Source organism: Silurus aristotelis (genome assembly GCF_946808225.1).
Source record: "Silurus aristotelis genome assembly, chromosome: 20".
Lineage (NCBI taxonomy): Eukaryota > Metazoa > Chordata > Actinopteri > Siluriformes > Siluridae > Silurus > Silurus aristotelis.
In genome coordinates this window covers 16,157,999-16,172,274 of record NC_139593.1, presented here as the reverse complement: position 1 = coordinate 16,172,274, position 14,276 = coordinate 16,157,999, and the positions used below count along the sequence as shown (strand labels likewise).

The 14,276-nt window shown below is 36.6% G+C and overlaps 1 protein-coding gene across 2 annotated transcripts in view; it reads left to right on the top strand.

Moving 5' to 3' along the window:
• appa (amyloid beta (A4) precursor protein a) overlaps nucleotides 1-13,463 on the top strand; it is a 34,916-nt gene extending 21,453 nt beyond the window's left edge. For both annotated transcript variants that reach the window (XM_083522317.1, XM_083522318.1), the window contains 10 exons: nucleotides 836-969; nucleotides 2,016-2,090; nucleotides 2,468-2,626; nucleotides 3,750-3,878; nucleotides 4,809-4,908; nucleotides 6,516-6,710; nucleotides 7,422-7,475; nucleotides 7,817-7,908; nucleotides 8,573-8,719; nucleotides 11,233-13,463. In XM_083522317.1, coding sequence (XP_083378443.1) covers nucleotides 836-969; nucleotides 2,016-2,090; nucleotides 2,468-2,626; nucleotides 3,750-3,878; nucleotides 4,809-4,908; nucleotides 6,516-6,710; nucleotides 7,422-7,475; nucleotides 7,817-7,908; nucleotides 8,573-8,719; nucleotides 11,233-11,331 — 1,184 coding nt within the window. In that variant the 3' untranslated portion in view covers nucleotides 11,332-13,463. The remainder of the gene's footprint in view (nucleotides 1-835; nucleotides 970-2,015; nucleotides 2,091-2,467; nucleotides 2,627-3,749; nucleotides 3,879-4,808; nucleotides 4,909-6,515; nucleotides 6,711-7,421; nucleotides 7,476-7,816; nucleotides 7,909-8,572; nucleotides 8,720-11,232) is intronic.
• Nucleotides 13,464-14,276: the final 813 nt, after the last annotated feature.

Here is a 14,276-nt window from a genome sequence, read left to right as displayed (position 1 = left end):
ATCCTAAAATATCAGCATTTGTTGTAAAAAAAAATAAATAAAATAAAATAAATAAATTGGCCCATCTGAGACCAACAAATACCAACCAAGTGGTCAAAATAAAGGAAATCACATTTATTAAGGTTAAGTTTGTGCATATTGGTATACCCTTCCCCTGTTATGTGAAAGGCTAATCTTTTCTGGTTTGAATGATGCATGTTATTTCCCTGCAAACTTCTTGATACTTTGAATCAGTTTGAACATTCAAGGGCATTCAGGAATATTCAATAATATGACATCATTAAGAAAACATGTCCTTTGTGCTTTTCATTATTGAAGCCATTAGCATGTTAATGAGGTGCAGTTAAATGATTGGGCAGGATAACAACAAGAATGCAAAGATTTAAGCTTGCAGATATAATGACCTAGTCTCAGGTGCTGTAATATGAATCCACGTTGGTGTCTATGCTTATGCTGTAAAGTAGAGATATGTGTGGTGTGGTGTGGTTTTTTTTTTTTCTTTTTTTTTTTTTTTCTTTTTTAGAATCTTTTGCACTCGGCAGGATGCTAATTAAAGTTTTGTCACTTCAGGTTGCTTGCATTTCACTTTTTGACATGGTGGATCTCATTACTTGGGGGTTGTTTTCAAACTAATTTTCCTGTTTCCCCTTTTTAACCCGTCTCTTGCAATGACTAATGTGCTTAGAGCTGCAGACATGATATCTTGTTGCTCCTGGCAACAAGTTCTCTTACATACTCTTAGATAATCACCTTGTTGTTTATTTCTCTTTTTCCCCCCTTCTTTATCCGCTGTCTCTCCATTTCATCTACCACTTCTCTCTCTGTCCATCCACAGTGCCCACAACTTCTCCAAGCTCTCCAGACGCAGTAGACCGCTACCTGGAGACGCCTGCAGATGAGAACGAGCATGCACGTTTCCAGAAGGCCAAAGAGAGTCTGGAAGCCAAACATCGTGAGAGAATGTCTCAGGTGAGAGAAAAAGGCAATAGCGATTGCTCCGAACTTTAGTACCATTTTATTTCATTCCAGATCTACTATCTACTGCTGAGGTGAATCTCTATTATAAAGTTATATTACTGCTAGCCTGCAGCAAAGATTTGCTAGACCTGAGATTAAGCCATGATTAATGTGTCGGGAATGGATTTATAAGTAGAGACATGTCTCAGTGAGCTTGGCATTTGTGTGGGTGGGTGTAGTTAGAAGATTAAAACTGTATTATATTTGCACTTAGTATTTACATCTAGACATATTTCATGTAAAAAGAATCCCTACATAAAACTTTATACAGTTAATTGTTTAGAGCTAGAAAGAAAAGAGAATGAGTTACAGAAAGAAAGAGACGGACAGGTGAGGAGAGGGCAGGCGGACTGAGATAGCAGACGGACAGGTAGGTTATGGTTGTTTTACAAATGACTTGAATGTAGAATCAAGCTTATGTATTGTCCAGCCTCATGTCTGTCTAATAGAAGTTGAATGTTTGTATAATTGAAATGGAATTAACATTAAATTCAGATTTTTTTTTTTTGCTTACCTTTTTGCTTGTAACGTCTACTTTAGGGGCATTTAATTCATACAGATGAAAATGAGAGAAGACATTGAAGGGCATCATGGTCATAAAGCGCTACTTTTTTTTTTTTTTCCAAAGTCAGTGTTGGTATGAATCAGAAATGGATTTAAGTTGTCACATAGGAGTTTTCTCTGGGAAATTGTTAACCCAGTGGAAATCTAATGCAACTAAAAATGTGTAAAGATAAACAAAGATTGGGCGGAACAGCATAGGGTTTTTGCCTCACTGCTCCTGGACTTGTCTGTGTGGAGTTTTAGATGTTTTTCCCATGTACACAAGGGCTTCTAGATTGGTGACTGAATGAGATAGTCAGAAAAGTGGACAAGCAGTGCAAGATGTCGTGTCAAATGCCCAATTAAGCGCTCTCTTTTCCATGACGTTGTCTGGATATGCTGTAGTGATAAAGCATGAAAAACACCGACAATAAAATTGATGTTTTGATGTGTAGGTGATGAGAGAGTGGGAGGAGGCCGAGCGTCAGTCTAAGAGTCTGCCACGTGCTGACAAGAAGGCAGTCATCCAGGTGAGTCCCACCCATCTGAGCTTTCATCATATGGAAATTTCCATTAAAGGCAGCCTGGACAAGGCATAATGGAAATGTTGCCTCTGGTGTATTGTTAAAACTGGGATCAGATTTCAATTTTTTCTCTCTCTCTCTTTCTCTTTCTCTCTCTCTCTCTCTCTCTCTCTCTCTCTCTCTCTCTCTCTCTCTCTCTCTCTCTCTGTCTCTCTCTCTCTCTCTCTCTCTCTGTCTCTTTTCTTCCAAACCATTTATTAAATTTTTCTAACATCTTTTTCTCATATTGCTTTTCTTGATATTTTTCAAACCCATCCTGATCCCACCCCCCCACCCCCCAAACTCTTCTTTTTTCACTAATATTCTCAATTCTTTCTAAACAGCACTTCCAGGAGAAGGTGGAGGCTTTGGAAAAGGAGGCAGCCAGCGAGAGGCAACAGCTTGTGGAAACTCATATGGCACGTGTGGAGGCTCTTCTTAATGACCGCCGACGACTTGCACTCGAGAGTTTTCTGAGTGCCCTGCAGGCAGATCAGCCACGGGTACACACAACTGCACACTCACTGACACACCCAGTGTGTTTGAATATGTCTCATGTTTCACTTTTTGCAACATGTGCCTCTTAGTCCCAAGTGTGCCTAAGGACTAAATCAAATGCAAACAAAATAATGGCTAAGAAGACATGCACACACTTTCACCTAGTTCGAGCTCCTGGTAATAACCCTCTCACCATCTGTGCTCTCCAGATGACACTGTTCTTTTTCCTCTCCATCCATTCTTTATGCTCCAGCACTTTTCCGACCCCTCTCCTCCTTTACACTCATTCGTTCTCTCTCTTCCTCCCTCCAGCCTTACTCTAAAATCATTTTTTTATTTTTTAAAGCCTATAGCGGATTGAATTTGACACCGTCGCATCGGGCTGAGACTGAATTCAATTCATCTAAAGCTTTTCCATTGTGGGACCCAGTATTCATATAGTGACGATAGCAAGCGCACCATTTTCAGTTGGGCAGTATCACAATAAAAATTGAACATTAAAAACTTTTTTTTTTTCTTTGGTTAGTTTGGATTGCTATTTAACATTTTTACGGCTTTACATGTTGGCTGCTGGAACTCTGCTAATAAATCACCAAGACTATAAAAAAGCTCTTCCAGATACTAAAATCCCACTCATGTTATCTTGATGATTTAAAATTATTGCTACCTGTCATATATGTGGCTAGAAGTCTGGGAAGGAAGCAGGACATCAAGGACATCTTGAATATATGGCACATATAAATGAATGGAAAGATGGATAGAGGGACCTTTTATGAGTATTTAGGATTTAAAGTCATTTTCTTTTCTACCCTGATTATTTAAAGGTTTGAAACATGTTTAGGCGATCGTAAATAGTTCGATATGTTACACATTACTTTCAGATCAAACCTATCAACACATTCACATGCATCAAGTTCACATTAACATATGAATGCATATTTATAGCAGTAACACTCGCCATATGGCTGCTGTTATCCTTCCCAGCTCTAAATGCGAATCCCTAAGGCAGTGACAGGTTGAAGAGGAATGGCTGGCCATTTGGTGGATATTTTTCCTCCAAGAAGAATGACTTCTTGTTCTCTTTCTGTCTCTCGCCCTCTCTTTCTCTCCCGCTCTCACCTTCTTTAGCCACGTCATGTGTTCAGTCTGTTGAAGAAGTATGTCCGCGCTGAGCAGAAGGATAGGCAGCACACCCTGAAACACTTTGAGCATGTGCGTGTTGTCGACCCCAAGAAGGCCGCCCAGATTCGACCTCAGGTACACAAGCAGACCTCATATTCACAGTATATATGAAAATGGAATTTGGGCTATAAATAGAAGTAATGCATCCATTATTATGCGCTTTATGTACCTTTTTTATATGCTGTTTACACCTTATTTATATAGTTTACAACAGTATACAGCAATTATAATGCACATAAAATGATCAGCATTTGTTATTTAGGTTTAAATAATAGGATAACAGGGACATGGTGAAAGTTTAAATGAAAAATCTAATTCATTTATATTTGCCCAAATAGGTACACTGTAATTAATTGTGTCCTGTCAGTCTATAATGTCAAATGAGATTCTTTAAAAAAGTTGCCTGAAATATTAGTAATAAAGCTCAGAAAACTGATCCTACATTCGATGTAAACTGTCCAGGTATCTTGCATGAGTATCCCATTATGGCCTTCTTGCCTAATATTACACCTCTGTGGGGGACAAAACCGAGATGCCAGAATGAGGGAAATAAATTTGATCTAATCAAGAGACATCTATTAGAAAGTGATCAATAAGAAATTTCTCAGACTGTTTTGAGGAAAATATTCCCCACTACTCTTTAAGTTTGACTGCTTTGCTGTGGTGGATCTCAAATGTCAACTGGTGGATTGGTGTTTTAGGGAAAAACAAGGTTTGCTTAGCTTTAGTTACTACTGTGTAATGTTGAAGTTTTTGTCAACCACCTAAAAAAGAAATCTTTCAGAAATCTTCAGTTAGCTCATGGATCGAAGAATGTAAGCAGTTTATTTAATAGTTAATAACAGAATTTCGAAATTGAAATACGAGCAGGGAATATATCCCAGAAGATTTATATGAATAGATTTGTTCCTCTAAGATAATGTGTCTTTTGTAAGACTAAATCCGCTTCAAGGGATAAAGGGATCAAAGTTCCAGACGTCCGGACCTCTGGCTTTTTGTTCTCAGGTGTTGACCCACTTGCGTGTGATTGAGGAGCGGATGAACCAGTCTCTGGTGCTTCTGTACAAAGTTCCAGGTGTTTTGGAGGATATCCAGGACCAAGTTGGTGAGTGTTTAGTTTGTTTGTTTGTTTGTTTGTTTGTTTGTTTTATTTTGCATGAACACATGTTTTAGGACTCTGAGCCGATTCTTTGCTGTTTGATTATTTTGCTTTAACAGCAGAAATACAGAACAAGTGTAGGAATATAGGAAAATAATCAAGGGAATGGTTGTGTGATGAGGCCCAAACAGGGAGGGAGAGTATCAGTGTTTTATTTGTCCTTTATTATATAAAAAAAAGTGCTTTCTTTTTTCATTTTGTGATTCATTAAAGAATACGTTTTGTAGTTTTGTGGCACGTTCACAAGGCAAAAATAGTTTAAAAACATACTAACTGTTATAAAGTTACAGAAAATTCCCACCAGAAATGTTACAGGAACATTTTCTTACAGACAGCTTCACTGTATCCATGATGATTTGGTATCAGTATACATCTTTAATTCGTACAATTATAGGTATTAATCAACATCTTTCTAACCGTTTTGAGAATTCTAAATATGCTATAATAGAACTATTCCATCATCGAGTGTTCTTGTCCTTCACACATCTTTTTTGCCCTCCGTGTGTGCATGCACATGTGTGTACATTGTTTATTTGTGCCCTGTATGTCATTTGACCATCTGTGAGCCCCTGATTCAGTCACAGTCTATTTCTCTCTCTTTTACTCGCTCTCTTTGCTCATCACCACGTCTGTCTTCCTCACTGCCTCCACTCTTGTGTAGTCATGAGCATCAGTTAGTCTGTGAGTTAAGCAGCCCCTGCTCTTCATGTTGCTTTACCTGCAATCTTGTCCTAAATTTCAATCATGTTTCTTTTCCTCTCAGGTGTTTTCATTATACTTTCCCAACACTTTCTTTGTCCTTTGCTTGTTTTTAATCTAACTAATGTAACTGAAATTTCTGGGTAATTTGATGGTCAGTGATTCTTCTACTATATAATGTATTATGATTACAGTACTTGTACAATAGAAATTCATTGAGAGTATGTGCATTTTAAATGAATTGATAATTAAAAACTGGGACTGTGGGTTCATGATTCTCATTTTATAAGATTTATAAAAAAAATTGTGTATATATATATATATATATATATATATATATATATATATATATATATATATATATATATATATATATATATATATAATAATTGTATATATATAATTATTATTATTTTATATATATATATATATATATATATATATATATATATATATATATATATTTTTTATTTTTTTTTTTTTTTTAATACAAATCTTGTGTGTGTGTGTGTGTGTGTGTGTGTGTGTGTATATATATATATATATATATATATATATACACACACGCACGCACGCACACACACACACACAAGTTGGATGACTGCAAGATTCACCTGCCTGTTATAGCATTAAAAAAAATAATAAAATAAACTATATAAAAGCCTGTTGCACAAGACAAGTGTAATAGTCTTTCGCCTATTATTATTGTTCTGCATTACTAAACTTTGTCATAAGTGCTATAAAAGCCACCCACTGCACCATCAAGCCAGAGCTCATTCATTCGATTATTTTTTTTCCCCCTGTAAACACAGTGTTTCAGACAGTTAATCTCTCTTTTTTCCCCCGCTTAACAGAACTATTACAGCATGAGCAGCAGGAGATGTCCGCACAGTTAGCATCACTACAGAGTGACATGAGAATAAGCTATGGCAATGACGCCCTGATGCCCGACAGCACCGCCCCACTCGACCTACTGCCGTCTGAGGACTCCGAGCACCTGGGCTTCATTCACCCTGAAAGTTTTAATCAGCCCAACACAGAGAACCATGGTACACACAAACACACTCATACAGTCAGACATTGTTCATAGATGATGTCACCATTGTAAGATTTTAAGCGCCTACTTACTGAAACCTCAAGGGTTTAATGTTTAAGAGAATCCCTTTAAGAAGCCTAGCTGTGTTTTGAAGAGTCAGTGAGTGAATGTAAGTGAGCTGTTACACAGTTACATGCAGAGAACACTCAGCTGACACTGGCCATGCAATGTCCTACAGATTTATACTTTTTTTTCTGAATCTACAATATGTATATACACTCACTGTTCACTTTATTATATACACCTACACATTCATGCAGTTACCTAATCAGCCAATCATTTGGCAGCAGCACAATGCTAGACAGTAAGTGTAAATACTGTGCCCTCCTCTAATATTGGCACCCTTTGTAATGATTAACTAAGAAAATGTTATCTTTGTTACCTCATATGTATACACCTGTAAAGCAGAAAGTCATGGTTGAACGATTTCTTCCTTAATTAAATGAATGCTAAACCATTTAATATACTCAAAAAAACAAAACAATTGATTTATCTATTAGTCAGACGAAAGTTATCATATTATGATTTTATGAATTCAAATATGTATATTGAGTAAGAGATTGAAAACACAATTCAGAAACACAATTAAACTCTGTAAACATGTACACAAACACCATAACTAATATAACATGTACGCTCATAATAAACGCTTCTATCTCCACAGTTGAGCCTGTTGATGTTCGTCCCTTTCCTGACAGAGGTCTTCCTACTCGTCCAGGTACATTTACTAAATACAATGTGCTGCATTTCTAAGAAAAGTTAGTAACGAATGTTTATTTTAAATTAATTAATGGAGCTTAGCATAAGTTTTAGTATTCACTTACTGCTTGTGAGGTAAATAACATTTTAATTCAAAACATTAAATAGTTCAGTGAAGTATTACACTTGAATTAACTGTGAGCATCACTATAGTATTATGATAGATTCTTGGATTCCCAAAAGTGTTAAGTTCAGAAAATTATATATTAGAACGTTCTAGTTTTACATTTTAATTTAATTAATTTAATTACTTCTATTATTTTCATACCCTACATTCGACTTTGCTCTGTTTGGTTTCAGTGTCTGGTCTGAAGCCTGAGGATGTTCCTGAACTGAGAATGGAGGCAGAGGAGAGGCACAATGCTGCGTATGAAGTGCACCACCAAAAACTGGTACGTATCCAAGACAAGAATGCTCCGAAATCTTTGATTTAAAAATAATTCAACAGCCAGGCATCGTCATTATACACATTAATAGGTAATAGTTGTATTTGGTTTTTGAGCAAAGGAATTCTGATATCTAGAAAAGAGGTTATTGTAAATTTAAACTAATATAATAATATTTGTAGAACTAGAAAGATGGTGATTCACAAAATTGCTTTGTTGTTCTAGAATTGTTGTTTTTTGTTGAAATTGCTCCTTATTAACATTAAATGACTTTACAAACTTCCCTGAACACATATACATGTAGTCCTCTCTAACGCACATTTCCAAATGCCACTCTGACATGTGAACAGTTTTATACATTCCGTTACTTTAAAAACACACACACATACACACACTTGACATCACTATTTCCGGACACCAGCCCCCTGCCCTCCTGTGATCGGATATAAACTAGTGCCAGAAGAAGAGCAGCTTCGTCCTTGTTACCATGCCACCAGGTCAAGTTGGCATGGCAACGCAGACCCACTGAGATGGCAGCTGCTGCATCTTCTCTTGAGCATCCTCCCTAGTGACAGAATTCTCTCTACCAGTAGATAGTGGAATGTGTCTTCCTTTTTATTTTTTATTTTTTTTAACCATTTAATTTTCTGTCCTCTCTTCTACTCTTTAGGTTTTCTTTGCCGAAGACGTCAGCTCTAACAAGGGTGCTATTATTGGCCTGATGGTAGGAGGTGTCGTCATAGCGACTGTCATTGTCATCACTCTTGTAATGCTGCGAAAGAAGCAGTACACATCCATCCATCACGGCGTGATTGAGGTCAGTGTGTGTCCTCACATTACAAATGGTTTAAAACAGTCAACATTTCTGAAGTAAAGACTCCCACTGGGATTTTTCCTATAACCTGATTTAAAAACCTATAATCATTGATACAGTTAGACCTCTACTTAGAGAAAACGTACTCATAACATAATCTTGTATATCACAGAAAAGATTTCAGGGAAAGTTTTTGCCTGATTAACTTTAAAAGCGAGGATAAATAAAAGAAAGGGTGGTGAAGGAATGACTTTTTGGGAGGACTTTTTACATAAAACTGACAATGTTTTTGACATTCAATGCATAATAAAGTTAGCCGTTGCAATTTTACGTTGTGTAAGATGAAATAACACCTTGAGACAAGAATTAGTTTTTATATTTAAAATCCTTTAGTACTTACTTATATTTTGGATGTTTGGAAAATAATTTGTATACATCTATTTGGGAATTATTTTCACAATTAAAATGATATGGTTAATATGGCAATTTTAATAATGCCACAAAATTAATTTGAATATCTGGAGAAGATAACTTAAAATAAAAAGATACCAAAAAACGGTACCATGAATTAACACCAACAGCTTTAATAGTTAAAAAAAAAAAAAAAAAAAAAAAAAAGCAGAACAGGTATCACATTTTCGCTTTCTCTATCTCTCTTTTATGCGCACAAATACACACACACACACACACACACACACACACTTTTTAATCAGAGTTCTTTCAAATAAATAGAAATTCCGCATTGCAGCTTCCTAACCACTAGGCCACAAACTATGGATTACTTGGTACCGGCCCACACAAAGAATAAAAGCGTTTAAATTATTTTATTTTATTTTCATTTCATTCATTCGTCTGCAGGGTGTTTTATTATTTTTTAGCAGTTTTTTCCTATGCATCAATACTGTATACAGTGAGAAAAAAAGTATTTGAACACCCTGCTATTTTGCAAGTTCTCCTACTTAGAAATCATTGAGGGGTCTGAAATTGTCATCGTAGGTGCATGTCCACTGTGAGAGACATAATCTAAAAAAACAAATCCAGAAATCACAATGAATGATTTTTTTTAACTATTTATTTGTATGATACAGCTGCAAATAAGTATTTGAACACCTGAGAAAGTCAATGTTAATATTTGGTACAGTAGCCTTTGTTTGAAATTACAGAGGTCAAACGTTTCCTGTAGTTTTTCACCAGGTTTGCACACACTGCAGGAGGGATTTTGGCCCACTCCTCCACACAGATCTTCTCTAGATCAGTCAGGTTTCTGGCCTGTCGCTGAGAAACACGGAGTTTGAGCTCCCTCCAAAGATTCTCTATTGGGTTTAGGTCTGGAGACTGGCTAGGCCACGCCAGAACCTTGATATGCTTCTTACAGAGCCACTCCTTGGTTATCCTGGCTGTGTGCTTCGGGTCATTGTCATGTTGGAAGACCCAGCCTCGACCCATCTTCAATGCTCTAACTGAGGGAAGGAGGTTGTTCCCCAAAATCTCGCAATACGTGGCCCCGGTCATCCTCTCCTTAATACAGTGCAGTCGCCCTGTTCCATGTGCAGAAAAACATCCCCAACGCATGATGCTACCACCCCCATGCTTTACAGTAGGGATGGTGTTCTTGGGATGGTACTCATCATTCTTCTTCCTCCAAACACGTTTAGTGGAATTATGACCCAAAAGTTCTATTTTGGTCTCATCAGACCACATGACTTTCTCCCATGACTCCTCTGGATCATCCAAATGGTCATTGGCAAACTTAAGACGTGCCTGGACATGTGCTGGTTTAAGCAGGGGGACCTTCTATGGCACGCATGATTTCAAACCATGACGGCTTAGTGTACTACCAACAGTAACCTTGGAAACGGTGGTCCCAGCTCTTTTCAGGTCATTGACCAGCTCCTCCCGTGTAGTTCTGGGCTGATTTCTCACCTTCCTTAGGTTAATAAATGTAGTGGAGGTGAACATTTTAAAGGCAGACTAACAGGTCTTTGAGGGTCAGAATTCTAGCTGATAGACAGGTGTTCAAATACTTATTTGCAGCTGTATCATACAAATAAATAGTTAAAAAATCATATATTGTGATTTCTGGATTTTTTTTTTTTAGATTTTGTCTCTCACAGTGGACATGCACCTACGATGACAATTTTAGACCCCTCCATGATTTCTAAGTGGGAGAACTTGCAAAATAGCAGGGTGTTCAAATACTTATTTTCCTCACTGTATATAAAGCTCCCACTGATTCGGAATTATAGTGAGTTAATTAAATTTTCACTATATATGTAATAATTGAATGAATAATTTAATCATATAATATGTATAATAGAAATATATTATGCATGTTATTGTGCCCACCCTGGGTCATGGGGAAAAAATGGTTAGCAAAAAGGATGACTGCTGATGTAACGCACACCTGCCATGAAATACTCCTGACAGTGTGCTTTTCTTTCACCTAGACACCATGAGAGATGCACATAAATATGAATAGTTGAATTTAACGTTTTTTTTGTTTTTTTTTTTTACAGGTGGATGCTGCCATCACTCCAGAAGAGCGCCACCTTTCTAAGATGCAGCAGAACGGCTACGAGAATCCAACCTATAAATTCTTTGAGCAGATGAACTAATGGTCCATGTGCTAGGCTGTAGTCCCCTAAACCCCTAACCCCTACCCTGATCTGGACAGTGTAGGGAAGGACTCACTTCATGTAGTACATATCTTGTCACTTGTGATTGGTCACTTGTCAAAAAGATGCATACAAAACTGTAAAATCTCTCAATAAGCACTGATTCAGGGTCAGGTGTTGGGATTTTTTTTTTCTTGATTAGAATAAAACTTTTATGTGAGTGTCCCCTTTACTGTCCATTCCCACACTACTTTAACTGCTGAACACTGGGATAGAACTGATTAGTGTTAAAAACACTATTCCTCTTTTTTCCCTCTCCTTATTCAATTCCTGTCCTTATCCTGTTGTGTGCTTTGATGACAGCTGTGCTGTGTGGATTAAAAAAAAAAAAAGGATTAAAATCATGACAATACGATTATAGTGATAACCCTAATGTACTCTTGAATGAATTCTTAATTTGAAGATTTTTCAAGGAAAAAAAAAACATGGATAAAGAGAACTTTTTTTTGTTGCGTCTAATGTATTGTCGTAATGCAGAAAAGAATAGCTGTACCTATTTAGTGCATGATAAAAAAAAAATGAAGAAAAACTTGTCTGAATGGGTTCTTTTCCATGTAGAGATTGTAATTTTAGCAGGGTTTCATCATTTACATTTATCTCCTCATGAACATGACTTCAGATTCACTAATGAGCAACACAACTACCGGTAGTCAAATTGGTATTCTGCTTTGATGATTTTATTTTTTTTTTTACAGATGTAATTTTCAAGAACCGTGATTATTATTATTTTTTATTTTTTTTTTTCTTCATTTATCTTTATTTTCTACTTTGAGTTCCTCCAGCTACTGGAGGCTGGAAAATCAGTGTCTATATTTCTATCTTGATGTGTTCTCATCTAATGCATTGCAGAGATCCATTTTGTCTCTATTCGTCTCTTTTTTTTTTCTTTTTTTTTTCCTCTCTCTCGCTACCACCCCCCCCCTCTCTCTCTCTCGCTCGCCCGCTCGCTCTCCATTTCTCTGTTTCTGCACTATTTAATTTCAGTTTCCGTTTGGATTCACATGGTTGGATGTGTTTTTTGTAATGGGTTTTCAGAATCTAGGGTAATTAGGGTTTGGGAGGTAGGGATTCACTGTATGTGTTTGTATGTTCTTTCCAGTGACGTTTGTGTTTTTGTACAATCCCATGTGAAGTAAAAACATATAAATATACCCTTCTTTCCTTCAGCCTCTTGTTTCCTAGAACACAGTTGTACCAAAGAGGCTTTTTTTTCCCCCTCTTATGTCTTATTTCTGATGATTTCTGCTGCAGTGCAGAACTGGGTGTGATTACACTGAAACAAGTGAAAGACATGAAGGATGGAAGGAAACGAGATAAAAAAAAAAATGATACGGAGAAAGTCTTTAATGACAGTACAATCTCTTTCCTGTCTTTGTCTTGTGCTATGTTTTAGTTGGTTTTTATGTAGGTTGCCAGATTGGATCCATCTAAGCCAGTTGCTTTCACTAGGGTATAAATCATTGCACGGAACACAGAGGGATATGAGGTCGACTTAGCAAGTGGGTTTAAATGGGAAAGCAGTCAGTTAACACCCGAATCATTTTTTTCCTCTGATTTAAATAAGGCAAATTGATATTTTTTTTGTGGTTGGTCCTTACACTGCACGTAATCCTCTCGGCCTGAAACCCTTAGCTCAGCTCTTCTGATGAATGTGACACAAACTACACTTTCCATCTTAGCATGCATTGAAGCATCTGCACTGCTGTAGTCAGTGTTTTTCAACAAACAGAATGTGTTCAAATGAAACTCAATGTCCTCGTGAACATCATGTTTTCTTGGGATTCTTTTGTTTGAGCTATCTGGGTAATCCTTTAAAAAAAAAGGTGATGTAAATGACTGAGATCGGTGGTTAAATAGATAAAGTGATTATGGTTACAGTTTTCTGACTGAGGCTTCGGGAGGAATTAGGATGCAGCAATGCACTGCATTGTAGATACAGAAAGCAGGATTTATTTTCAATCTGTGTGACTTTTTCTTCCTCTGTGTAAGTGTATGAAACATTTGCTTTGACTGGAAACACTATGCTTTATACACTGTATTCCATAAATAAAGTTCTGAATGTACATACAAGATATTATGTGGTGTGACCTCTTTTTATATGTTTTTTTAAACTATGTTGCCATGTCTGGCAACCTCAATAAAAACCCTGGACCAGATATAACATTTTAATATTTTTCCCCAGAGAGTTTAATATGACTGCTTCTTTCCTAAAGAAAAACAAACACAAAGGGACAGGACTAAATTTGGTTTCAGTGAACCAATGAAACTGTGCTGACCTTTACATAATAACACCTTCAATAAATGAGAGACTGAAAGATTACTGCTGCTCTTTCTTTCCCTGGTGGGAAGCAAATTATTCCTATTCGATATAAATATCAAAATCATAAAATAAATGAATAAAATAATATATTTCTAAATAAATGGCTGTGTATATGTGTATGGAGTATGGTAATAAACAGTAGGTCTGTACAAATATTAAAATCTTTGAGATCTTATTTAAAATGGATCAAACTCACTTTTGGACATTAATCTGCAAACATTTGTGCACATTTGTTTCCATTTTCTCAGCTGTCCAAATATGTCAAGCTGAACAGAAGCAAAATTTTGACACAAATGTTTCAAAGTTCACTGGTTCAGAAATTATATTTTAAAATGCAATCCCACCGCCCCACTGCCCACCCCCTCAAAAAATGTATTACATTCAGTATTTCATTGTTCACAAATTCAGTTTTGAAATATACTTAAAAAACATTCATTGTTTTCCTACAAAGTTACATGGTAGTTCAGTGGTTAAAGTGTTGGCCCTTGGAGTGGAAGGTTGCGACCACCAAGCTGCTATTGCTGGAAACTTGAATAAGACCTTTAAAACAGTATTGCTGAGGTGG